The sequence below is a fragment of the Myotis yumanensis genome, unplaced genomic scaffold (genome assembly GCF_028538775.1).
Source record: "Myotis yumanensis isolate MYYU_CA2020_CCGP unplaced genomic scaffold, mMyoYum1.0.hap1 SCAF_1, whole genome shotgun sequence".
NCBI lineage: Eukaryota > Metazoa > Chordata > Mammalia > Chiroptera > Vespertilionidae > Myotis > Myotis yumanensis.
Window position 1 is genome coordinate 148,380,319 of NW_027223752.1, and position 26,132 is coordinate 148,406,450.

Below are 26,132 nucleotides of genomic sequence, written 5' to 3' on the forward strand. Positions count from 1 at the left end.
CCAGTGTATGAAATTTGTACACTGGAGGGGAGGGGGTGTCCCTCAGCCCAGCCTGCATCCTCTCCAATCTGGGACCCCTCGGGGGATGTCCAACTGGCCATTTGGGATCGGGCCTAAACCAGCAGTCGGACATCCCTCTCACAATTGGGGACTGCTGGCTCCTAACCACTAGCCTGACTGCCTGTCTGATTGCCTTTAACTGCTTCTGCCTGCCAGCCTGATCACCCCCTAATCACTCCCCTGCCAACCTGGTCACCCCTAATTGCCCTCTCCTACTGGCCATCGTGGCCATCTTGTGACTACATGGGGTGGCCATCTTTGACCACATGGGGTGGCCATCTTGTGCAAGGGTGTGATGGTCAATTTGCATATTACTTCTTCATTATATAGGATTATCAGAGTTTCACATTTATAGTCTGTCTTTAACCATAATTTGTAAGGTTGTATAATCTTGATTCATTGCTCACGACAAGTATTTATTTATTTATTTATTTATTTATTTATTTATTGTACTCTACCCTCTCATTTTCTGAGTCCTTTCATCATTCTCTTGCATGGTTAAATTGTGTTTTTGCATGGCTATTTCCAGAAAGCCTCAACCCTGAATTCTTTCCTTCTTGAATTTGAAGCTCAGTTTCATTAGGTAAAATATACTTAAGTTAGTGTTTCTTTTCCTCAAGATGTTACAAGCTTTGTTCCACTCTCTTTGGCAGAGTGTCTGGCTGTTGAGAGAACCAAGGTAATGAGATGCCTCCCTTTGTTCATGACTGACTTTGTCTTCAAGATGCCTACAGGCTTTCAATAATTTTGCCAAGCTGTGTGTTACTGTCAGTCCTTCCATATCTATTTTGTTTGTATCTTATAATTCGTTATAGCCAGCTCACACTGGCTCGTGAGAGCCAAGTGAATCTTTGTTCTTTTCTTTTTCATTTTTTGCACTGAAACCATGCACCTTACCCTACCCATGATTTCAGTCATATTTATTCTGCAGCTTGTTGCTTTTGTGTCATGATTTTCTTCCATTTCTTTTCTCAACTCAACTGTCTCAGTGTTTATCTATTTCTGTTTTCTTCTTGTCTCTTCATTAAAACTATGTACCTTCTCTTGAGGAGTTTTCTCTTTAATGAGAGATCATGTAAGAAGTGCCTTTGAGGGATGGAGAACTTTTGTCTAAACCTTTTCCATGATTCTTTCCTATGTTATATGTCCTTCATCTGCCTTTTGTTTATAACCCTTAATTCCTCCTCCTCCTTTTATTTTCCTCTTTTGTGAAAAGTATGTATGGTGATGAATCTCTTCTCAGGTGGGACCAGGAACACATAAAGAGTTATGTGTTGGTTCTCAGATAAACAGATATCACAGTGTTTGACCATTTGCTTTATAGATTGTGGGACTATGGTCATTTCTGTTTTTCATGAAAGAAAGAGATTTTCTCTACTTTCCGTTCTTTTTGCTATTTAATGAGTTTTAAGGGAAGGGAAAATTTACTTTATTCTGTGGCCTTTAACTTGGACTAACTCTCATCCAGCTTCTTGATAGAATAGGACAGGGTGCAATGGATGATAGATGGTCACAATTTTTTGATGCTTCTTTTATTAAGAGCTGGAGTCTTTCCTGCCTGCCCTTGAGTGCTGGCATTTTCTGTGACCTCCTTAGTTGATAGAAGATAGCAAAAGTAATGGATGATGTTTCTGAGCCCAGGCCTTAAGAAGCTGTCAGTGTCCACTTCAGGTCTCTTGGGGAACTGTCTCTGAGAACCCTGAACTGCCACAAAGTAAGTGAGATGAACCATGAGACCACTATGCTGGGGAGACCACATGTGGGCATGCTGGTCAACAGACCTGCTTGGGCCTAGCCTCACAGCTGTCCCTAAAAAGTGCTGCTATATGACTGAAGCTATCTTGGCCCCCTCAGACCAGCCTACTCACTAGTTGAATGTCACCAAGTGACTTTAGTTGACACAACATGGAACAAAGGAATTGCCTACCTGTGAGTCCTGCCTGAATTCCTAGCCCACAAAATCATGAAATATAATAAAACTAGCAACCCGGTGCACAGATTCATGCACATTGAAAGGAAATTAATTAGAAGGTGGCCGGTGGGGCGGGACTGGGGGAGACGGGCCAGACATGCCCTGGAGCCAGCCTCCTGCGGTCTCTCCCCAGCTAGCCACACCTGGAGTGGCACTGTGGCTTGAAGGATGTCTGTGGAATGAGCAGGGTCCCTATGGCAGGTGGGGTCCCTCGGCCTGGCCTGCGGAGATCAGGCCAAAACTGCCTCTCTGACATCCCCTGAGGGGTCCTGGAATGCAAGAGGGCACTCTGCAAAGTTGCTGTGGTATAGGATGTGGAACGCAAATGCAAGTGTGCAGTAAATCATATTCAGGGCTGACAGTGCCCCAGAAACAACATAACCCATGGTCGAAGTCGGAATCGCGCAACCCCAGGAGGAATCAGGCTCCCTCCTCTCTGGTTTCAGGGTGCGTCACCCGAGAACCACCGCTGCCAAATCTACTGCAGCGTGACAGCTCCTGTGTTGATCATCTGCCCCCTGGTGGTAAGTGCATGTCAAGCGACTGGTTGGATGGATGGAGGGACACTTAGCATATTAGCCTTTTATATATATAGATGTTTTTTATAAGCTGCAAAATTTTAGGATAATTTGTTACATAGCAATGAATAACCAAAACAAGAAAATATTAATCTGAATGAAGTCACCAATATTCATTGTATCATTGTGACTAAAAACCTTAGGTGGCTTATATAACAAGAGTCCCACCTTGAGTCTAGGAAAGATTAGATATGTCTGGGCTACCAGTGAGATGAGTGTGTTCACATACATGGAAGGTACCGAGGAGCCTCCTGGGAAAGGAAATGGAGTTGTGGCCACAGCAGGAAACCAGGAATATCTGATGGGCAGTAGGTTGGCCCAGTAGGAGTCTTTTTGCCTAGGGTCATATAATCTTTTGGGAGATGACTGCTACTAAGGGAAAGAGCACAGGTTTGACCTGTAAAAAATCCTCAGTAGTGGAAGGAGTTGGAAATCTGAATACAAGTATTGGCTACTAATCAAAGCCATCCTGAACCCAACCCAATGACCTGGGTACATGTCTGTGTCCTAAGGAAAGGTGAGGTTATAAGTGAAAACTGAAAGAACTGCTTCACTCAATCTGTAAATTCGGTACAAGCAACAATATTTGCCCCACCTCAATCAGCATATAACTCAAAGGGGAAGTGTCCATCATTTCCATTTCCCAAAGGACTCCTGGATGAAAGCAGCAGCAGGAGGGGCCAAATATCCACACAGCAATAGTGTATCAACCCAGAGGCTCCTCAGCAGAGGAACAAGCTACCTGGCAGAGTAACTGGAGGCACTGCTTGCATGTTGAGCAATGCTGAGCAACGCCCAGCCTAGTCAGGAAGGACTCTATGTGCTGAGGAGCAATCAGAGCACCCAGAGTGACTAACAGTGTGTCAGTCACCATTTGCCCAATAAGCAAGAGCTGAGTAACACGGTGTCTAGCTGAAGTGGGTTTGTCCACGAGCACTTTTGAGACATACTTATGGGGACAATGAGCCAGTAAAGTATGATTTTTGAAGACCCCTATTGTACCTATAAGTTGTGTGGGATGGCCCATGTTATACACCTCCAGGAGACACCATTCATTTCATATTCCACATGAATGCTTTCTCCACAATAATGTTGCATAGAGATACAACATCAGTGGTGCCTTTTGGTGGTGTATAATGTGGACTGGATCAGGAGCCTGGGACAATTCTGAATAAGTTTGTTTTATAACCCAACTTGATCACCATCTGTAATATTATCTACATACACCTAATTTTAGCACAACTAGAGAATTGGATAAAGAGCTGTTCCTAATTCATACTTTTTTATGTGGGTCCTAACTAGCTTGAAAATTTATGTACTCTAAAGTACTTTTACATAAAATTGCATTCACATAAAAATGCTTTCAGCAAATCTATACAAGGTTGAAATCTGTTTCCCTAAAGTTCATGTGGACTAATTTATTTGGCACTTCCTTGGTATTTTCAGCATCATTCAATGGAAGATTGTTTTTCATTAGAATTTAATATTAAAATATGCTAATTATTTATAGGGAAATTTAAATTTTATATATTAGGACCACTTTATAAATTCTGGAATTATATTAGATTTCCAAATATCTATAATATACGTGTTTCCAATGATGTTCTAGAAGTCATTATTTTAAAGATGGCATTACCCAATTTTAACTATATTAAATTGACTCAACTTATTTTAAAAATATTTGCACTTTTTCTTATAGTTTTATAATTATTTTACTTACAGAGGTTTCTGAAAATAATCACATTTGAATTCATGGAATAAAATGCTTTGAATCTAATAAGTATATGTAGTTAAATACAACAAATTATAACCCATTTTCTAAAAAAAAAAAATTTCTGGAAAATTCTGTGTACATTATTTGGCCTTCTTAAAGACGTTCATCTTTAACACATTTAAAAATATATTTTTATTGATTTCAGAGAGGAAGAGAAAGGGAGAGAGAGATAGAAACATCAATGATGAGAGAGTCATTGATTGGCTGCCTCCTGCATGCCTCCTACTGGGGATCAAGCCTGCAACCCAGCATGTGCCCTGATCAGGAATTGAACTGTGACCTCCTGGTTCATAGGCTGATGCTCTGAGCCACACTGGCCCAGCACAAATTTTATTCTCTAGAATAAAAATAGCTTAAGGGATTATCAAGTGTATTGACCTACATTATAAAAGTTGCAAAAAATACTGCAATTTTGCCTATTTACTTTTTTTCAAGTTAAATGGCTTAGGATTTGACTGCATCCATTTTTGGTATTAAGAAAACACATTTGCGTAAAATTACATTTGCTGTTGAATTCTGAAGTGCCTCACAGGAGGCAGGACACTGAGTGTGGTTGATACTAATTTTTTGCAGCAAAGCAAGATTCACAAGATGTGTAGGTTGAATGGAGGACAGAGCAACACATTTTCCCTGAGCACCTTCCCCTGTTTGGTTCTCTGCATTTTGTCATCATGTCTAAGGGGCTGAGTAATAAGTCTATTGAGAGTAACACTGTAAATGTTTGTCATTTAAATTAGCTAAAACTTTTAACCATCTTTTTTGCAGGGAAAAAGTGAAAAATATTTTTAAGGATAGTAGTAAAGAATTAGAGCAGAATATTTCAGTCTTTGAGTAGAATTCAAAATGAAGTGCTCCTCATTCCTTACTGCAAAGCACGTAAAGCTTTATCTCTGACTACTCAGCTGCCCTAATCTTGTTTGCTTCCCCATTTAGTTTTGTAATCTCTGCAAAAAAAAAAAAAGTGCTGTATTTAAGAGAATTTTTAGTTTTGGAAGATTATGATTCACTTTGAAGTTAGATTTCTATATAAATACAGCTGGAGTTGCTGGGGGTTTTTTTAAGTGAAAAAAATCTGAAGTCAAAATGCCATGTTTCATTTTTTAAAAAAAAAGGAAAGAAGGGGAAATAAGTACCTAACTATGGCTATTCTAGTCTGGAGAATTGAAATTAAAATAAAATTCTATTGTTTTATGATTGACTCATATGTATTTTACTGTACCACAAGTTCCTCTGAAAAAACAATGTGTGTGTGTGTGTGTGTGTGTGTGTGTGTGTGTGTATAAAAACATTACCTTGGCAGCCCAACCTAAAATGTGGGTGTTTTCCTTGTCCGTAGACAATAGTGTAATTCTCATATATTTATTCAAATAAAGTGGAAGGAGATCTTGAATTCTTTGGGGAAGATGTTAAATTTGATGTAATTAAACATGAAAGTAGAGTTTTCAAGTAGGCAGTTGGATACAGAAAACTGGATTTCAGGAGAGAGAAGTCCATGTTAGAGATCAGATCATCTTTATTAGTCATTTCTTATAGAGGTTCTTAATGCCAGGGCACTGGATGCAATCACTGATGTGTGCATTTAGAAAAAGATGTGAAGGGGGCCTAGGGCAGAGCTCTGGGAGACACCCACATTGAGGAACTCAGCAGAGGGAGAGGAATCAGCGCTGGAGAATAAGCGAGTGTGACCTCTGTGGAGGAAGAGCAGGGGAATGTGGTCTGTGGCAAGCCACGTGAACCAGGTGTTTCAAGAAGGAGAGGATAGTCAGCTCCGCCAAACAGTGCTGAGAATTTAGGAAAAGTAGAGTAATGCTGAATTTGGACGCAAGAAGTCCTTCAGTGACCTTGACAAGAGCCATCTCAGCAGGCTCGCTGGAAGGAAGCCCCGGTTGGGAGAAGTTAAGGAGAGGAGTGAGGTCAGGAAGAAGTGAGAGGGAATGTGAATTACTCTTTCAACAAGCTCAGCTGTAAAAGGAAGAGAAATGAGATAGTGGTGAAGGAATGGAGGATCAAAGGAGAGATTGTTAGAGATGGGAGATCCTAGAGCCCATTGAATGCTGATGGAGGGAGAAGCTGATAATGCATGTGGAAGAGCATCCTCCCAGCAGTCCTGAGAGAGCAGGTGCACAAGTAGAAGAGTTGGCCTTTGTTCACAGTAGGGATAGTTTTTTATGTAACCAGAGAGGAGACTGAGAGAATAAGGTGGCACAAAAATGAAATTCTGTCAACTTGTTTAAAAAAATATGTGCAAAGAAAGAAACATACAACTGAAAGGGTAAAGTTGGTGCTACCTGGGTAGGCTAAATAGCAATGTCAGAAGGTGAATAAAGAAAAATTGAATTTATTTAAAGAAAAGGGCATGGAGGATGGGAATATCCAAGGGAAGGGTTACATAGCACTGATCCAGAGGGTATTGGGTCAATGATGACAGCAGTGATACAAGGAAGGTGCAGAGAAGAAATAACAGGAGCGCCTCGGCAGGCTGCTTTGGCTCACTGGGAAGTCAGAGAGAAGGGGACTTTGGAGACAGGTTCACGGGGTTAGCCTGGGATGAGCTGCTGCTGCACATTGCTCCCCTGGTTGCAGGCCTCGTGATATCCCTTAGAGGGAAGAAGGGTGAAGGGAATGGCCCTGGCATGCTCCCCTGGGAGAGAGTGTGTTCTGGGTCCTTCATCCTGAGTGTATGTATCTCTGACTTGCAGGTAGAAATCTTAGGGGAAGACTCAGGGCAGTGTCTCAATAGAATATTCATCACCTTTTTAGGTGTGCTCTTTCAGGGTTGTGGTCTCTACTGATTGGTTGGTGCCAAGGCTGGGGGTCATTCGTCAGTATAACTGGTCCTGAGGCAGCCAGGGCACCACTCCTCTGATTTTCCTGCTTTCCTGGGCCTGGAGCTGAAATACAACTGAGGCCTAGATGTTATTTTTAGGGAGGAAAAAGCCAGAGGGTCTAAACCGCATGACCATTGATATGCCAAGGGAGGATAGGTTATCCTGGCGGCAAGGGTCTTGTTTTCCATTTTTCCCCTTGCTAGGCATCCCAGGCTTTCTTGCCCTGGTAAGTTTCTGTACCTGGCCCATAGTCCTTGCTCTGCTCATGTCTGTCTAACAACAAGGAAAAATCAGAATGTCAATAGTGGTTATCTGTTGGTAATGTGGTTATCGGTGATTTTTGTCTTACATTTTTTGGCATTGTTCAACAAAGAAGATATTTTTGAAATATATACCTGGAATAAAGTTAATGTAATAAAGATAATCATACAATCTTCAGTGACCCTTAATGCCATCATTCCTTGAAAATACAAACTCCACCAAACCCCCCAGCCATATTCTTAGCCAGGTAAATTTCCTGTAGTGATGTTTATCCTACAGATACTTACAGGGGCCGTGGTAACACAGCTCTGCCTATTGAAGGAGCTGTGCCACTCCTTCTTTGCAACAAAATTCTGCCTACAGAAGCTGTGTCTTCTCTGCTCTCTTCCTTGTCTCTAAGCTAAGAGTAGAGAAGAAAGATGTTAGGAACTCTTGGCAGGTGAAGAAAAGCCATCAAATATTCTTGCAAACACAGATGTCCATTTTATTTCAACATCGAAAACCAGGTCACTCTATCTAAAACAATAGAACAGAAAAGTCCCATTCACAGCAGAAACAGACAGGCTTTCCCTGTGGGAACATTTGTCTGCAGTCTCCAGATAACTGATTCTTTTTTAAGAGCCTGCAGGCACACTTTTCACCCTGCCCAGAACACATAAAAATGATTACCAGATGGTATATGTTGCTTAAAATTTGCTAATAGCCTTAATGAAATCACTCTTTTTAATTAGTGAGATTGTGCCTATTGTCCAAATCATAAACAAAGGATCATATCCTTTTTTCTTGAAGCAGGCTGCTTCTTAATTATAAATAAAAATCTCTGCTAGAAAACAACATTTCTTTTATTCTGTTTCTTGAATGGATAGTCCACACATATTGAAAGAGTGCCAGCATCGTCAGTGAAAAATAGTCTGCTCACGATGTCCTTTCCCAAGGGCAACCAATGCAGTTCCCTGTTTTTTCTAGAGTTATTCTATTTAAAATATTTTTATTGATTTCAGAGAGGAAGAGAGAAATAGAAACACAAATGATGAGAGAGAATCATTGATCACCTGCCTTCTGCACACCCCCTACCAGGGATCGAGCCCGCAACCTGGGCATGTGCCCTATGGGGAATGGAACCCTAACCTCCTGGTGGATTAGTCGATGCTCAACCACTGAACCACACTGGCTAGGCTAGAGTTACTCTTCTTATATACAAGCAAATAACTTGAGAGTTAAAGGAAAATCTAACAAGCCTCCTTTAATATTTAATTTAAATTTTTAATACTCCATCACTTGAACAGAAACATCAAGGTTGGTCAGAGAGGCATATAATGTTAAAAACCAATGACAATTAGAGGTTGGAGAGAATTTGATATATTTCTGAATAAAAGTGTTGGAGATAGGAGAGAAAACTCAATTTTTTTATTTTTATTTTTTGTTAATCCTCACCTGAAGACACTTTTCCATTGATTTTTAGTGAGAGTGGAAGGGAGAGGGAGAGACAGAGAGAGAAAGAAATATCAATGTGAGAGACACATTGATTGGTTGCCTCCTGTATGCACCTGGACCAGGGCCCAGAACAGAGCCTACAACTAAGGAATGTGCCCTTGACCAGAATCAAACCCGGGACCCTTCAGTCCATGGGGCCGGTGCTCTACCCACTGAGCCAGACCGGCTAGGGCAAGACAGTTTTTTAAAGTTGATTCCCATATCTCTTTAACTGACACACCAATTATATTAAATATATCATTTATTCTGCAACTATCTTTTAAGTTTTAATGTAATACTAAGCATTTCATGGCTTAATTTTTAAAAACAGTTTCACTCCGTCATAAAGCATACATACATTAATTTTTAATGCACTTATTTCTTAAAAAGGGCTCTCTACCTGGTGAACCACCAATCATTGATAGTGTCTGCTGTCCCTCCCTCCAGATCTGGTGCCTCTCAGAGGGTCGGCAAGCTGTTGCTTAGACTCCGTGGACCACTGGTGGTCCGTGAGGTCCGAAAGGTTGGCAACTGCTGGCTTACAGGCCAAATCTGGTCTGCTGCCCACTTTTATAAATCAAGTTTCATTAGAAAACAGTCATGCCTGTTCATTTATGTATTGTCTAGGCTGCTTTCATACCCTAATAACAAGATTCAGTAGTTGTGACACTGGTCATATGGCTTAAAAAACTCAAAATGTTTTATTTATCTGGCTCTTTACAGAGAAGTTTGTCAATCTATACCCTAGAGTGTAGAATTTTGGTCAAGGCAATGAATGGGCATAAAGCATAAAAAGAAAAACCAGGAAGTGATTTTAAATGCAGCAATAACAAAGTTATAATGGTACAGAGAATCCTGTAGGAACATGCTTCTTTCATACACAATCCCTTGATGTTTATTTTAGACTAGAGGCCCGGTGAACAAAAATTTGTGCACTCAAGGGGGGGTCCCTCAGCCCAGCCTGTGCCCTCTCGCAGTCTGGGACCCCTTGGGGATGTCCACCTGCTGCCTTAGGCCCACTCCCTGAGGGGATTGGGCCTAAGCTGGCAGTCAGACATCCCTCTGGCAGCCCAGGAGTCCTCGGGGGATGTCCACTTGCCAGCAGGGACCAGGACTAAGCTGCAGTCGGACATCCTTAGCGCTGCTGAGGCAGGAGAGGCTCCCGCCATCACTGCTGTGCTGGCAGCCATCAGCCTGGCTTGTGGCTAAACAGAGCTCCCCCTGTGGGAGCGCACTGACCACCAGGGGGCAGCTCCTTCATTGAGCGTCTGCCCCCAGTGGTCAGTGTGTGTCATAGTGACCAGTCATTCCCAGTCTTTCTGCTGTTAGGGTCAATTTGCATATTACCCTTTTATTATATGCCTGGTGCATGGGTGGGGGCTGGCTGGTTTGCCCTGAAGGGTGTCCCGGATCAGGGTGGGGGTCCTGCTTGGGTGCCTGGTCAGCCTGGGTGAGGGGCTGAGGGCTGTTTTCAGACTGGCCACACCCCCTTCAGGGAGGGGGGTCCTGCTGGGGTGCCTGGCTAGCCTGGGTGAGTGGCTGACAGCTGTTTGCAGGCTGGCTACAGACCCTTCAGGGTGAGGGTCCTTGCTGGGGTGCCTAGCCAGCCTGGCTGAGGAGTGGAGGGCTGTTTGCAAGTTGGTCAAGCCCCCCAGCAGGGACCCTCACCCCTTGAGGGTGTGGCCAGCCTGGGTGAGGGGCTGATGGCTGTTTGCAGGCTGGCCACAGCCCCTTCAAGGTGGGGGTCCCTGCTGGGGTGCCTGGCCAGCCTGAGTGAGGGGCTGATGGCTGTTTGCAGGCTGACCACGGCCCCCAGCCACCCAAGCTCCCAGTGGAGGCTGGCTGGAAGCAGGTATCTGGGATTTATTTAGCTTCTATAATTGAAACTTTGTTGCCTTTAGCGGAGGCCATGGCCAGGGCAGGTGGGAAGCTTGGCTTCCTCCATTGCTGGGGCAACCAAGCCTCCTGCTTGCTCCAGCTCCATGGCTGCCGGCCGCCATCTTGGTTGGGTTAATTTGCATGCAGTCACTCTGATTGGCTGGTGGGCATGGCTTGGGGCATAGCAAAGGTACAGTCAATTTGCATGTTTCTCTTTTATTAAATTAGATGCTTTAGTACACACATGGAGAAAAGATTAGGAGACTATTAATACAGAGATTTATAGAATAAATTAAGGAAGATGCTAACATAGGTAAGATTTTTATCTGCTCCCATATATAGTTGACCTAGGAACAGCATGAGTTGGAACTACAAGCGTCCACTAATACATGGATTTTTTTTTCAATAAATATGTATAGACTTACTGTAAATGTATTTTCCTTATGATTTTATTAACATTTTTCTCTAGCTTACTTTCATTGTATATAATTATATATAATACAAATAAAAATATTTATTAATTATTGATGAGACTTCTGATCAACAGTAAAGTTTTGAGGGAGTCAAAAGTTTTGCGTGGATTTCTGACTACAGGGGAGGAGGTAGTGATGTTCCCATTGTGTTGTTGAAGAGTCAACTGTATTACTTTTCCAACCTCTTTGAGCATTGCTACAAGTTTTATGAACATGTGTTTATGTGTACAGTCCAGATTAAAGCACATCTCTGAAGAACTATATGGGAAAGAGGAGGGATTTAGTGAATGAAAAGGACATTTAAAAGTTAAATGGGGGCTGGGTGACTATGACATCTGTCACTCCGGCCATTGCCAGAGTTGTTCTGCTGATCTGGCGTTCTTTCCCACCATCATTTCAGAATCACACACTTGGCCAAAAGGGTCAAACTGCAGAGAAATAAAAACTATTTTTCTAAGGCACATCAGTGAGAGCCCATACTCCCTTTGATACTAGCAGTTGTGACTTTGTTACTAGAATTTAACGATGGATAAGGAAATGAAAATAAAATCATTGATTAGAATTATGTTTAACAACAGATTGCTAGACTACCCCAGTGCTTCCTGGAAGGTCTTAGAAGATAGAGCTTGATATTTATAAGAGTATATTTAACCAAAATAAAACCAAATAAAGCTGTTGCATTGAAAAAGAACAACTGAATAGTAAAGATAAAAATTTAACATTGTGCAACAATTGTTGTTTCTTTTTTCAGTGTGTAGAACTGAAATACAAGTGAAACTATAATAACCATCCCTGAGGGTAACTGTGACCTTTGACAACACAGAAAGAAAATATTTATAGTCTGAAACTATTTCTCTCCAGTATTACAGAGTAAATGAAATATATAATCTGGCTAACAAGTTGTACTTTTCACAAGAGGACAAAAATCTTATGGAAGGACTCTAGCTTTGCTTTCTCCAAGTCTTAAACTAAATATTGAATAAAGTAATAAGAATGGAAATTAATTGTGTAAAATGAAGGCAAAGGGAAAATGTTAGAAGTATAAAATTATCTTGAAATATATATGATATATATAGTATATATAGATATAGATATATAAAGTATACACATATACTTTTTACTTTAGCATTTCAATTGTTTAAAACCAGAATTTCTTTGGTTCCAAAGTAGATGAACATTTAGTAAAAGGAAAATATTAACTCCATTACCCAAGAAATATATTTTAAGCACCTACCATTTGTGAGACTCTGGTCTACGAGTATGGGATTTATCAGTCAACAGATTTAATTTAGAAAACAATCCTGTTCTCATGGTGCTTACATGCCAATGGGAAAACCAGACAATGAATACAATAAATTAGTAAATGATGCAGTATATTAGATGGTGATGCATGCTAAAGAAAAAAAAAAAATGGAGCTGAAACCGGTTTGGCTCAGTGGATAGAGCATCGGCCTGCGGACTGAAAGGTCCCAGGTTTGATTCCGGTCAAGGGCATGTACCTTGGTTGCGGGCACATACCCAGTAGGAGATGTGCAGGAGGCAGCTGATCGATGTTTCTCTCTCATCGATGTTTCACTCTCTATCTCTCTCCCTTCCTCTCTGTAAAAAATCAATAAAATATATTTTAAAAAAAGAAAAGAAAAAAAATGGAGCAAGATAAACTGGATTGGGAGTCCTGGGGTGGGGGGTGGGGAGGAATTGCAATGTTAAAAATGAGTGATCAGCTCAGACCTCACGACAGAGCGAGGTACATTAGTCTCTCCAGGCAGAGGGAAGAGTAGGGCTGAGCCTCTGAAGCATTTATGGTTTTATTAAATACTCTTTCTAAGATTTAGAAGGAAATCAGAATATTGTTCCATTGTAAGAAATTCCCCACTTTGCCCAGAAGTCCAGGGAAAATTTTCTAAATGATCTTACAAGTATTTTATAGCTTTCACAACATCTGGGTTTTTTAACCTGTCAGTGTCACTGTTTCTAATCTCAGACAACTCCATCTCAGTCCATGCAACCATCACCTCCTCAGTGGAGATGGAGAGAAATTGAGGTTTGAGAAATTTTAAGGAGATAAACACTATAATTTGGTGATGATGTGGATGCAGGAGGTGAGGAAGATGGAAATTTCTGGTGTGTGCAAGAATTAGATAATGGTGTCAGTCAATGAGATAAGAAACACTGGGGGAGTTTCAGGCTGTGCTATGGAAGGTCATGCTTTGCTCTTTGGACATCTGGAATATAAATGCATTTAAGGCATCTCTGTTTCTCAATGACTGTGCCTTCCCGCAACCGAGTTTCCACAGCCTCCAGTGTCATACACTTTAGTTCTGGCTACAGCAAGCACAACATCACTGTTCTGGGGCACACACACTACAACTCACACAGGATCTCCTTTCAGGTTTGACCCCCCGCCCCCACCAGCCACCAGTACCTCATACATATACCTTCCCTTAGGTCAGTGATGGCGAACCTTTTGAGCTTGATGTGTCAGCATTTTGAAAAACCCTAAATTAACTCTGGTGCCATGTCACATATAGAAATTTTTTGATATTTGCAACCTTAGTAAAACAAAGACATATTTTTGATGTTTATTTTATACATTTAAATGCCATTTAACAAAGAAAAATCAACCAAAAAAATGAGTTCGCGTGTCACCTCTGACATGCGTGTCATAGGTTCGCCATCATTGCCTTAGGTCATGGGATGCTACTCTTACTTAAAAACCAAGATTAAATGCTGAACTACTGAAAATCATTTCCAGTTCACCAGAAGGAATTATTCCTCCTTGCTATTTCCATAATATTTAATGTTTACTTTACTTGTGGCACTTGCTATATGCCTTGTGTTGTTTTAAATATTTGTGTCTATATCTCCCATTAGATTAAAACTCATTGAATGCACAGGCAGGATCTTATTTCATACACAGTAACCCCTCAACACTTAGGACAATGTCTTGCATATAGCAGGGTCTAAATAAATAAGATTTTTATTAAAATGACAGTCATATGAGAATATTCTAAAGAAAAGCCCTTCCAAATTCTGTAGCAATTACTTCCTATAAATGTGTATTTTTAAAGTATCAAAAATTATTTGCATTTTAATTGTGTCTTGTACTTGGTATATAGGTACATCTAACAAATCAAAATCACTTGATATTGGAAAAATGAAAATCAACCAGAACAAAATCAGCCTTGACTGATAAGATATTCACTAATGTATAAAATTATAGAAATATTTAGATGTCCTTGTGAAAACGTACTAATTCATTTTAAGAAATACATCCTATCTAATAAAAGAGAAACATGGTAATTACCCGTACATCCGCTACCCTTCCCATTGGCTAATCAGGGCGATATGCAAATTAACTGCCAGCCAAGATGGCGGCCAGCAGCCATGCACTGAAGCGAATAGGGAGGCTTGCTTGCTCCAGTGACGGAGGAAGCCAGGTTCCCCGCCTGACTTGCTGGCCTCTCAGCCACAACTCTAAGCAACTATGTTGCAAATATAGAAGCTAAACAAAACCCCAGAAACCTGCTTTAGTCAGCCAGGCCTTAGCTAGCCGGACTGCAACATTGTATCAAATACAGAAGATAAACAAAGGCCAGAAACCTGCTTTCAGCAACCAAGGCCTCAGAGCTAAAACTGGCCCAGAATAAAAAAAGAAAAAGAAAAAAGGAGTGGTTGGGAGCTTCAGTCACCCGCCAGCCTGAAAACGGCCCTCAGCCCTTCAGCCAGACTGGCCAGGCACCCCAGTGGGGACCCCCACCCTGATCCAGGACACCCTTCAAGGAAAACCAGCCAGCCCCCACCCGTGCACCAGGCCTCTATCCTATATAGTAAAAGGATAATATGCCTCCCGGCACCGGGATCAGTGTGACAGGGGGCAGCGACCAAACCCCCTGATCGCCCTGCAGCTCTGTGTGTGACAGGGTGCAGCGCCCTAACCCCCTGATCGGCCCTGCTCTGTGGGTGATAGAGGGCAGCGCCCCAACCCCCTTCCCCCCCGCCACAGCCCCTGCTCTGTGTGTGACAGGGTAGAGCCATAACCTCCCCATCGGCCCTGCCCTGAGTGTGACAGTGGCGGCGCCCCAACCCCCTGATCGGCCCTGCTCTGTGGGTGATAGAGGGCGGCGCCCCAACCCCCTGATCCACCCTGCTCTGTGTGTGACAGGGGGCGGTGCCCCAACTCCCCTATTGGCCCTGCTGTGTGAGTGACAGGGGGGAGCTCCTCAACCCCCTGATTGGCCCTGCTCTGTGCGTGACAGGGGGTGGCGCTGCAACCTCCCCATTGACCCTGCCTTGATTGTGACAGGGGGCGGTGCCCCAACCCCCCAATCGGCCCTGCTCTGAGCCCGACCAGGGGCTGCACCTAGGGATTGGGCCTGCCCTCTGCCACCCGGGAGCAGGCCTAAGCCAGCAGGTCATTATTTCCTGAGCGGTCCCAGACTGCGAGAGGGCACAGGCCGGGCTGAGGGACCCCCTCTCCCCCCCGAGTGCACAAATTTTTGTGCACCGGGCCTCTAGTAATAGTATAAGTAAGAAAAATCATTCAAAGCTATTATTTACCCAAAGGGAATCCAAAGAATTCAGTTTGTTTCAGACAAACATGGATATAAGATTAATGTTATGATGATCATTGGACTAGACATGTTTCTTTGATGAATAATCATTTAGTCATTCTATACATGTTTATTGAGTATCCATTATGCCTCAGCTATTCTTTTAAGTTCTTAGGATACATTCGTGACCAAAAGAGATATGTAAGAAAGTGTAAAGTATTTTAACAACTGCTGGTTCTTTTTTTAATTTTCATTTATAGAATCTACTTCTGTTTCTTCATTATGATTACAACTTTAATAGCTTTAAAGTGTTTAACTCCTAGAGGAAACTTTTATAAACTAATTCATGCACCAAACTTAACTATACATCATATGTAATTTTAAAAGCCATGTGAACAGATACAGCTATGTCAATTAAGAGTAGCATTTGAAGCAGTAGCTAATTGTACCTCCTTGATTTTAACATATTCTTCTTCCTAAGAAATTAATGTGTTCAAACATATACATTATAGCTGAAATTATCTAAACGTTTTTGTTGATTTTTGTTAACTCTTGTATCAGATTGTGTGCTCCTGGTGAGCGGGGACCTGTACTATTTGTCTTCATAGCTTTATCCAAGCTTATTGTGTGCTCCGTAAATTTAAATAATTATTGAATGAATGAATGATGAATGAATGAATGCAGTAGTGGATGTTGAAACATGTATAATTCAAGCCTCTACATGTGTGTTGGGAGGGGCAGGGAGAGAAGCCTAACAAATGAGAACAAGAATGGAAATGCCATATTAATCACGTGGTTCACTGAGTCATGCCACTTGAAAGAGTGCAGATGTGACTCATCACTAGTGCTACTTTGTTGTGGCAGCTATTACTGTCTCTTTTTTTGCCTCATTTTCTCCATAATGTTTACGGCCCACGCAAGTGATAGCAGTGCTGACCATGTTGCCCAGAGCAGCCCTTTGCCAATGGCAGCTAAAGACTGTTCCTGGAGAATGAAAAGGAGCGGATGGTGAAGAACCAGGGGATCCATACTTGGCTGGCTGGTACCCTCATACGAATGGGCAATTCCAGTGGCCAGGGTGCTTCTCTAGTTAAACTGACTTCAACGCTGATGGGTGAGAGGTTGGGAGGGAAGTTTGCTGGAGCCAAGATGTGCTGGACAACCATGGGCCTTTTCATTGCATTCCTCCAGTACCTAACTAGGCTTTAGCACTGTTGCCAAAGGGGAAGAACATGATTGCTCACTCCATGCGATACTATTCTTTGCACACCAGCTGGTTGGGTAGGATTAAGTATTGCTATTCAAGCCACCAGTTGTATATTGCATCTTCGTATCCTTGATTCCAGGCATAGAAAGATGAATAACACTTGGTATCTCTCACAATTTCTCCCCATCTGGCAGGAACAGTGCACATGAATACCTGGTATACCTAGTTGAGTGTGAAAGTATCTCTACTAATGGTGTATTCTCTCTGTGACGGCTTCACAAAGAGGGTGATATTTGAGTCTGACTTTGCCTGATAAGTAGAAATTTGCCAGATGTGGGAGGAAAGAAAGTCCAGGCAGAGGATACAGAATGAGCAAAGTACAGAATCTTGAAATTGCTTGACATATCGGGGAATGTTCTGTACAGAGATGATAGGTCATGGTGCTGGAAAGGTTGTTTGAGGCAAGCTTGTCAAGGTTCATTGATTTCATGCCAAGGAATGTTGAGTCATGCTATAGAAACTGGGGAGCCATCTGAGGTTTTTATTCATCACAGTATCAAAATCTTTGCTACGTTTTTGGAAGCTAATACCAAAAGCATCACAGAACACAAACTCACAGGAGCAGAAGAATGAGGGTACCAGCCAGCCAAGTATTGATCCCCAGGTTCTTCCCCATCCGCTCCTTTTCATTCTCCAGGAACAGTCTTTAGCTGCCAAATGGTCCCATAAAAACCGATGAAAAATTCAGGGCTCTTCACTTCAATCAATTGGATAATTGAATTTCTTTTTCTAGTTTTTGAAAAATATATAATATGAAGTCCTTGGGAAATAGGGGGATAAATAAGATGATACTTGTTGAGTTCAGCAAATGTGGAGACCAACTATGTGCCAGTCCTGTGCTCAAAATCATGGACGATATGCCTTCATTCATTCATTCATTCATTCAGCAAATGTTTATTGAGGACCTCCTATGTTCTAAATGGGAACTAAAGACACATAGTTTTGTACATCTTGGAGCTGACATTGTAGTAAATGATTCAAATATTAACTAAATTATCCACACAAATAAGTGCATAACTATAAATTTCTGTAAATCCTATAAAAGTTACGGAAGAATCTAAGAATTGCAAATAGGAGTGAAACTGTTCCTCGATACAAATCATATCAGCTACATGATTTGCAAATATTTGCTTCCAGTCTATGACTTCACCTTTTATTCTCTTAATGGTGTCTTTTATAGAGCAGAGTTTTTAATTTAGTGAAATCCAACTTATCATTTTTTCTTCTGTGGGTGGTGTTTTTGGTGTTGTACCGGAAAACTCATCTCTAAACCCAAAAACTCATCTCTGACCCAAGGTTAACTATATTTTTCTCTTATATTATCTTCTAGGAGTTTTATAGCTTTGTATTTTTACATTTAGGTTTGTAATCCATTTTGAATTAATTTTTATGAAAGGTGTAAGGTTAGTGTCCAGTTTCTTTCTTTTTTGCATGTATGTTTAGCTATTTCAGCACCATATTTTGAAGAGAGATACCACTCATAAGGAAGTTTACAGGCTAATAAAGGGAATAAGATGTGTACACAAATGATTGACTGAAATGACTTAACTAAGATATTTGCCTGAAGGATGTAAGAATTATGCTTAGGGGTTCAAAAGAGGTGGCATTGGAGAGTACTGTGGAAAGTGAATAAAGTTTCATCATGCAGATGAGGTCAAGGAGGAAATAACAAAAACAAAGGATATATATATATGATGGATTTGCATAGAGATTGCATGAGAGGTCTGAGAGAAATAGAAGAGCCAGGAGTCACTCTTGGGTTTTTTGCCCAAACAATAAGAAGAATGGAATCACCATTTACTGAGATGAGGATCATGGGACAAGAGCAGGCATGGGGCTAGGGCAGTGATGGCGAACCTGTGACACGTGTGTCAGAAGTGACACGCGAACTCATTTTTTTGTTGATTTTTCTTTGTTAAATGGCATTTAAATATATAAAATAAATATCAAAAATATAAATCTTTTGTTTTACTATGATCGCAAATATCAAAAAAATTCTATATGTGACACGGCACCAGAGTTAAGTTAGGGTTTTTCAAAATGCTGATACGCCGAGCTCTAAAGGTTCGCCATCACTGGGCTAGGGTATTCAGGAGAATGTGTTGATTGTGCCTGTTAGACTTGAAGGGTCCAGTAAGCATTGAAGCGTCCAGTAAGCATTTGGATGCTTAAGTTTGGAGGTTAACAAGCTTGTTAGTACATGAGTGGTATTTAAGTCTATGAAATCAGGGTGTGAATGTAGATAGAGAAGAAAATAGCTGCACGGATTGAACTGTGGGAGACTCCAAAATGTGACAGAAAGATGAGGAGAAACCAGAAAAAGACACTCAGATGAAGATGCCAGTGAATTAAGGATGAGAGTCAAGCCAGGGGTGCAGGAAGCCCAGATGGATGTATTCAAGGAGTCTGTTACATGCTGTTGATGGGTTAAGTAAAAAGATTGGAATGGACCCCTTGGATTAGCAATGTGAAGGTCATTAATGTCCTGAACAGAAACTGTTTCCATGGAGGGTATTGAGGACAGCCTGACTGAAATAGGTTTTCTTAATGAGTGGAGAGAAATTGAAGATACTAAATTTAGAAAATTCTTTTGAGGATTTTTTTTGCAGTAAAACGAGGAGATGGAACAGTAGATGGAAGAAACTGCATCAGGGAAGGGTGTTTTTGTTTGCTGTAACAGCTTAGAGGGGAAGTAAGTGGAGTAGGAGTGAGAGGCGAACTGGCAGAAGGGATGTCCTTAAGTGGAAGGAGACAGAATCTAGTGCCCGGAAGCCGGGCTGGGCACAAATGGAGGCGGGGACAGTTTATTAATAGACACAAGTCTCTAAGCAGTGAGAAAGCATTAACGTTCATGAGTGAGGGGTATGATTCTTGTTGATCCTCATAATCTATTCTTTTCCCTGTTACTATAGACAAATTCAAATGTTTAAAAGTATGTCCAAAAATAAGCATTGAATATACAGTTTTGCTCAAAATAAAGTGAATGATAATTTTATGTTCAAAAAAGTTTAAACAAACCCTTGTGTTTATCTCAGCAAGTTTTTCTCCAGCTTTCATGTCAAATCAAGATTCTTATGCCGTAGGTGAAAATTGCTGAAATGTTTTCCTTTGAAAATAAACTCCCTAATGTTTTAAATCAATTTTCTACATACATTTAACCTTTTGAAAATCCACCGTGTGGTTTATTTTTTGTACTCCTCTTAAATTTTGCTGAGTAATAATTTTTAAAATTACCATTATTTGAGTATATCAAACTTAAAAGCTTCTACACAACAACAACAAAACAACAACAACAAAACAGGGGGGGGGGGGCAGCTGAATGGATGGGAGATGATATTTGCAAACAATATCTTTGACAAAGGTTTAATATCCAAAATTTATAAAGAACAAATAAAACTCAACACCAAACAAACAAACAACCCAATTTGAAAATGGGCAGAAGACCTGAACAGACACCTCTCCCAAAAAGACATACGAACAACCAACAGATATATGAAAAGATGTCCAACTTGACTATCTACTGGGGAAATGCAAATCAAAATGACAATGATATACCACCTCACATCTGTTAGAGTGGCCATCATCAACAAGACAAGTAATAACAAGGGTTGGAGAGGTTGTGGAGAAAAGGGAACCCTTGTTCACTGCTGGTAGGAATGTAGACTGGTTACAACCACTATGGAAAGCAGTCTGGCAATTCCTCAAAATCTTAAGAATAGAGTTACCATATGACCCAGCAGTCGCTCTCCTTGGTATATATTCCCAAACCTTAAAAACATATCTTCACAAAGAGATATATTACCCTATGTTCATTGCAGCATTATTCACAGCGGCCAAGACATGGAAACAACCAAAGTGTCCTGTGATAAAGGACTGGTTATAGAAGATGTGATACATATACACAATGGAATGCTACTTAGCCATAAGAAAAGATAAAATAGCAACATTTGCAACATGGATGGGCCTTGAGACTATTGTGCTAAGTGAAATAAATCAGAAAGCTAAGAACCATATGATTTCATTCATATGTGGGATATAAAACTGAAACCTGTGGACACAAACAGCAATGTGGTGGTTGCCAGAGGAAAGGGGTTAAGTGGGGGTGAAGGGTGTCTAATATATGGTGATGGAAGTTGATTTGACTATGGGTGCTGGGAACACAGTGCAATATATAGATCTTATATCATACAAATGTATGCTTGAAACCTATATGATCCTATTAATCAGTGTCACCCCAATACATTTAATTAAATAAAAAAATAAACTGAAATTATTATTTCTTGAGCACCAATGGCCTAGTACTACTTCAGACAAAATTGGAAATTTAATGAATTCAAATCTCTCTGACTCACCATTTTGTAGCAGATTAAATCACTCACAGAAGAAACATTAAAGCAAATTATATGCAAGATAGTTCTTGATAGGAATAGTGAACTCTTCATCATCCATGCGGTTTGACATGTTAATGGAGAAGACAATGGAGAAGACAAGCAAACAGATCAAATACAATGGGTTATTTTCTGATAAAATTGCTATCGTTGAATTTAGTAAATTAGCTGCATATAATTTTTTCAGTCTCATCTGAATCTAAAACTTACTTCCACTATGATCAATAATAAGTTCTCAGATCAGCAAGGGTTTTTCTTTTTGTATTGCTCCACAGACATGAACGTATTCACACCAAGAAAAGTAACTTCAGCAGACCTTTAATTTCCAGTCTGAAGGATGTAGATGATTTAGCAACCCTAGAAGTTTTGGATGAGGTAAGGAACCCAGTTTAATCAAACATAAACATTCTAGGTTCTTTTAATTCATAGGATTGATGTGATCAGGAGGTTGTTTGAATAATATCTGTGCCTCTCATGCTTCCTGCACCTCTTGGCTTCCTGATTCTCTCTCCTGTCTTCAGCTTGAATACATGTGCGCCACATTTCCGCAAAGCTCCAGCCTGGTGTCGATTTTTTTCCTGTTTTGATATTCAACTTGCAAAGGTGTGAGTTTCCACTAGATGAATTGCTTATAGGACACAGACTCTTCTTCCTCTGAATTCTTTCTGTAACTTTCAAGGGGATGATTTACTGAGGTCAGAAAGTCATCTCCTACAATCTTCATGTGTCTTCCTTCCACTTATTCCTCTCCTGTTCCCCTCTCAGTGGCAGTGCCTCGAGGTCTCCACGTTACCTCAAAAGCCTGTTACTACCATGAGTGGTCCCCTTTTTGGGTTCTCAGCTCCCCGGCTCTCACAGAGCTAACCTTTTAGGGCATTGAATTCTGCTTGAAACTCCTTATTTATCCCAGGGATGTCGGAAATAGATCAAACATCTCTGTGTAGGTACAAATCCAAGCCAGTAAATTGCTGTTTCAGCCTCCTTTCCTTTCATCCCCCTTTACTCCAGATAATCAGATCATTAGAGAAATGAATGGTTCCTTTTCAGTGAAAGGTTGGGATCTCTATCCTGCTTGATCAACAGATTTTTGTTTTTTAAATACTTCTGATACATGCCTGATCATTTTGCTCAGAAATGCAACAAATCAGGAGACATTTTCTCAACAGAAGTAGTCATTTGGTAAATTTAGGGTTGCATAAGCAACTCAAGTATTCCTCAAAATAATTTCTCTTGCGAATATCAAACATCATGTAATCAGACAGTGTTTGCAAGTCAGAGATTGCCAAAACCTTTACGAATCCTTATGTATCAGATTTTCCAACAATATGAATTTCTAGCCTTGAGAGTTATATAAGGAGGCCCTGGGTATCATAGTGCTGACTTATGTTAAACACTGGGTTTGTGATTGTTTTTTGTTGTTGTTGTTGTTTTTGCTCTTATTGTATGTGCTTTCTTTTTGTCTTTTTTTTTAACCTAAGAACTTTTGTTCTTCTCTTGTGTCATGTACTATTTTAATGACTATTAAAATTGTTACCATATACTCATAACTTATGAGTTATTTTTTATTTTACTTTATTTTATTTTTTCCATCACCATTTATTTCCTCTATGCCCTCTTCCACCTTCACCCACCCTCCTTACATCCACAATCAAAAGACTGTGTTGTATTCTGCCTCATAAAGCCAAATGTCTAAGCAAAAGGTGAGGCCATTCTACAGAGCCACTGAGTAACCTCATTTTGGCATTATATTATGTTCACTGAGTAATAAAATTATTACTCAGCAATTCATATAAGCCCTATGACACTCACTTTTCTTTTCTAGTGTTTTTTCTCTTTTTTTCATCATCTGCATTTGCTTATTTCCTTGAAAGCATCATCCTATCTAATAAAAGAGAAACATGCAAATTGACCATACCTCCACTACACCCACAAGCCACACCCACAGCCCATCAGAAGCGAGTATGCAAATAAACCCAACCAAGATGGTGGTGGCCACGGAGCTGAAGTGAACAGGAGGCTTGTGTTGCCCCTGGCAATGGAGGAACCCAAGCTTCCCGCCTGCCCTGGCTGGCTGTGGGCTCCGCTCAAGGCTACAAAGTTTCAATTATAGAAGATAAATAAATCCCAGATACCTGCTTCCAGCTGCTGTGGCTTCCACTCAAGGAGGGTCTGGGAGCCTGGGTTGCTCGGGGCCATGGCCAGCCAGCAAACAGCCATCAGCCACTCACCAAGCTTGGCCAGGCACCCCAGCGGGACCCCCTCATCCTGAAGGAGGTGTGGCCAGCCTGAACATGGCCCTCAGCCCATCACCCAGGCTGGCCAGGCACCCCAGCGGAGACCCCCACCCTGAAGGGGGTGTGGCCAGCCTGCAAACAGCCCCCAGCCCCTCACCCTGGCTGGCCACACCCTCATAGGGTGAGGGTCCCTGCTGGGGGGCTTGGCAAGCCTGCAAACAGCCATCAGCCCCTCACCAAGGCTGGCCAGGCACCCCAGCAGGGACCCTCATCCCATGGGGGCATGGCCAGCCTGCAAACCACCACAGGCCCTTTGCCCAAGCAGCCCCACACCCGAAGGGAGCCCCGACCCTGATCCAGGACACCCTTCAGGGCAAACCAGCCAGCCCCTACCCAGGCCTCTATCTATACTAATAAAAGGGTAATATGCTAATTAGACTGGGAGACCTTCCAAGAGACCTTCCAAACATTCTTCTGGACAAAGCCATGGTGGCGGGGCCGAGGTAGAGGTGGTTACAGGCCAAGAGGGGAGGGCAGTTGTGGGTGATCAGGCTGGTGGAGGGTGAGGCCATTGGGGGTAAGCAGACCAGCAGGGGGGCCAGTTGGGGGCAAGCAGGTCATCAGTGGGGGTCAGTTGGAGGTGATCAGGACAGCAGGGGGGGCAGTTTGGAGTAAGCAGGACAGTGGGGAGGGAAAGAAGAGATGAGCAGGCCAGCAAGGGGGGCAGTTGGGGGCGAGCATGCCGGCAGGCAGAGTGGTTAGGGGCAATCAGGCAGGCAGACAGGCAGGTGAGCAGTTAGGAGCCAGCAGTCCTGGATTGCAAGAGGGATGTCTGACTGCCGCTTTAGGCCTGATCCCTGTAAACCGGCAGTAGGACATCTTTCAAGGGGTCCCATATTGGAGAGGGTGCAGGCTGGGCTGAGGAACACCCCCTCCCCCATGCACAAATTTCGTGCACCGGGCCACTAGTCTATATATATATATATATATATATATATATATAAGTCCTATGACACTCACTGACCACCAGGGGGCAGACGCTCAATGTGCGAGCTGCCCCCTGGTGGTCAGTGCGCTCCCACACGGCAGATCCCTGCAGGCCATGCCCCCCTCCAGTGCACGAATCCAAGCACCAGGCCACTAGTTTATATAATATCTCTGCAATATCAAATTTTCCCTTTAGAAAACACAGGTAACAACGACATCCCTCTATAGCTCTCAGGATCAAAGAAAATGCCTGTCCAGTGAAAGGGTAGTTGCTGACCAAATGCTACACGTCTTACTGTCAGTCTGTCTATTTCTTTCTAGAGCCTTGGCCCAGATTCCAAATGTTTTATTTATTATTGTTTGTTTTTTACATTGTAATTGACCATAAATGATTTTTAAGACAAATAAATTATTTTTATTTTATTATAGCATACAGTCTCTGAGCAACTTGAGAAGTGTTATTCCAGAGATCAGATTTATATCTATGTGGGAGACATACTCCTTGCTCTTAACCCTTTCCAGAGTCTGGGTCTTTATTCCAAAGAGGTATGTTGTGTGCCTTGCATTCTCTTATTTGTACTAATAATGATACTATTCAGATATTGAAATTAATTTAAATTATTCCAAGGAACATTTTATTCATTACCTTGAATAAACAGTTAAATAATTACTGTACAACATAGAGATAGGGAAAAATAGAAGATGAATTATTAATCTGGATGCTATATGTGGTCTTTCTTTCCCCAAAAGTATGTGGCAGAATGTTACTTACCTACAGTTATTGATAACTAGTCTATACTGTGTATCATAACAATACACAGGTATCTAAAACAGTGTCTGCTCAATATCTACCTCTGATCCAAGCATCGGAGAATTAAAGATATAATTACATTATTTATATAGGTAATATACTTAATGGCTATAACACTTGTAATTGTGAGTTTACAAATTCTTTGGACATATTGATTCGTTTTTAATATCAGACCATGTGAGTTGTATGACTATGAATATATAATTATCCATTTTTTCAACCCCTAATGGTTTAAGTATAGACTAGTATTCTGGAATTAAATGAGGCCATTTTTAATTGGACCCATTCTCTTCTAACTATTTGTGTACTCCAAAAAATTATTTCATACTGTGCCTAAGAGTTATTTTTTATATGTGAAAAATACATAATTCTGTCATCCCCTATCACTTTAAAATTTACAAGAAGAATGGTAAATATGTGAACCTTGACCTGAGTTTCAGGTAATTTGGGCTTTAGTGCAAATTCTGCTATCAATTAACTATATGATCTTGGACAAATCAAGTGAGAGAATGTATGTAAAATGGTGTGAAAGAAAAAAAAAGTAGTGAGCATATTTCAGACATTATTATAGCCAAGGAATAGTCAACAAAATGAT

General features: G+C 41.3%; 1 protein-coding gene across 1 annotated transcript in view; it reads left to right on the forward strand.

The window, feature by feature from the left end:
• Nucleotides 1-26,132, forward strand: part of MYO3A (myosin IIIA) — a 204,115-nt gene that overhangs the window by 65,523 nt on the left and 112,460 nt on the right. The window contains exons 9-10 of the mRNA XM_070408411.1: nucleotides 21,781-21,880; nucleotides 25,156-25,272. Of these exons, the coding sequence (XP_070264512.1) occupies nucleotides 21,781-21,880; nucleotides 25,156-25,272 (217 nt within the window). The remainder of the gene's footprint in view (nucleotides 1-21,780; nucleotides 21,881-25,155; nucleotides 25,273-26,132) is intronic.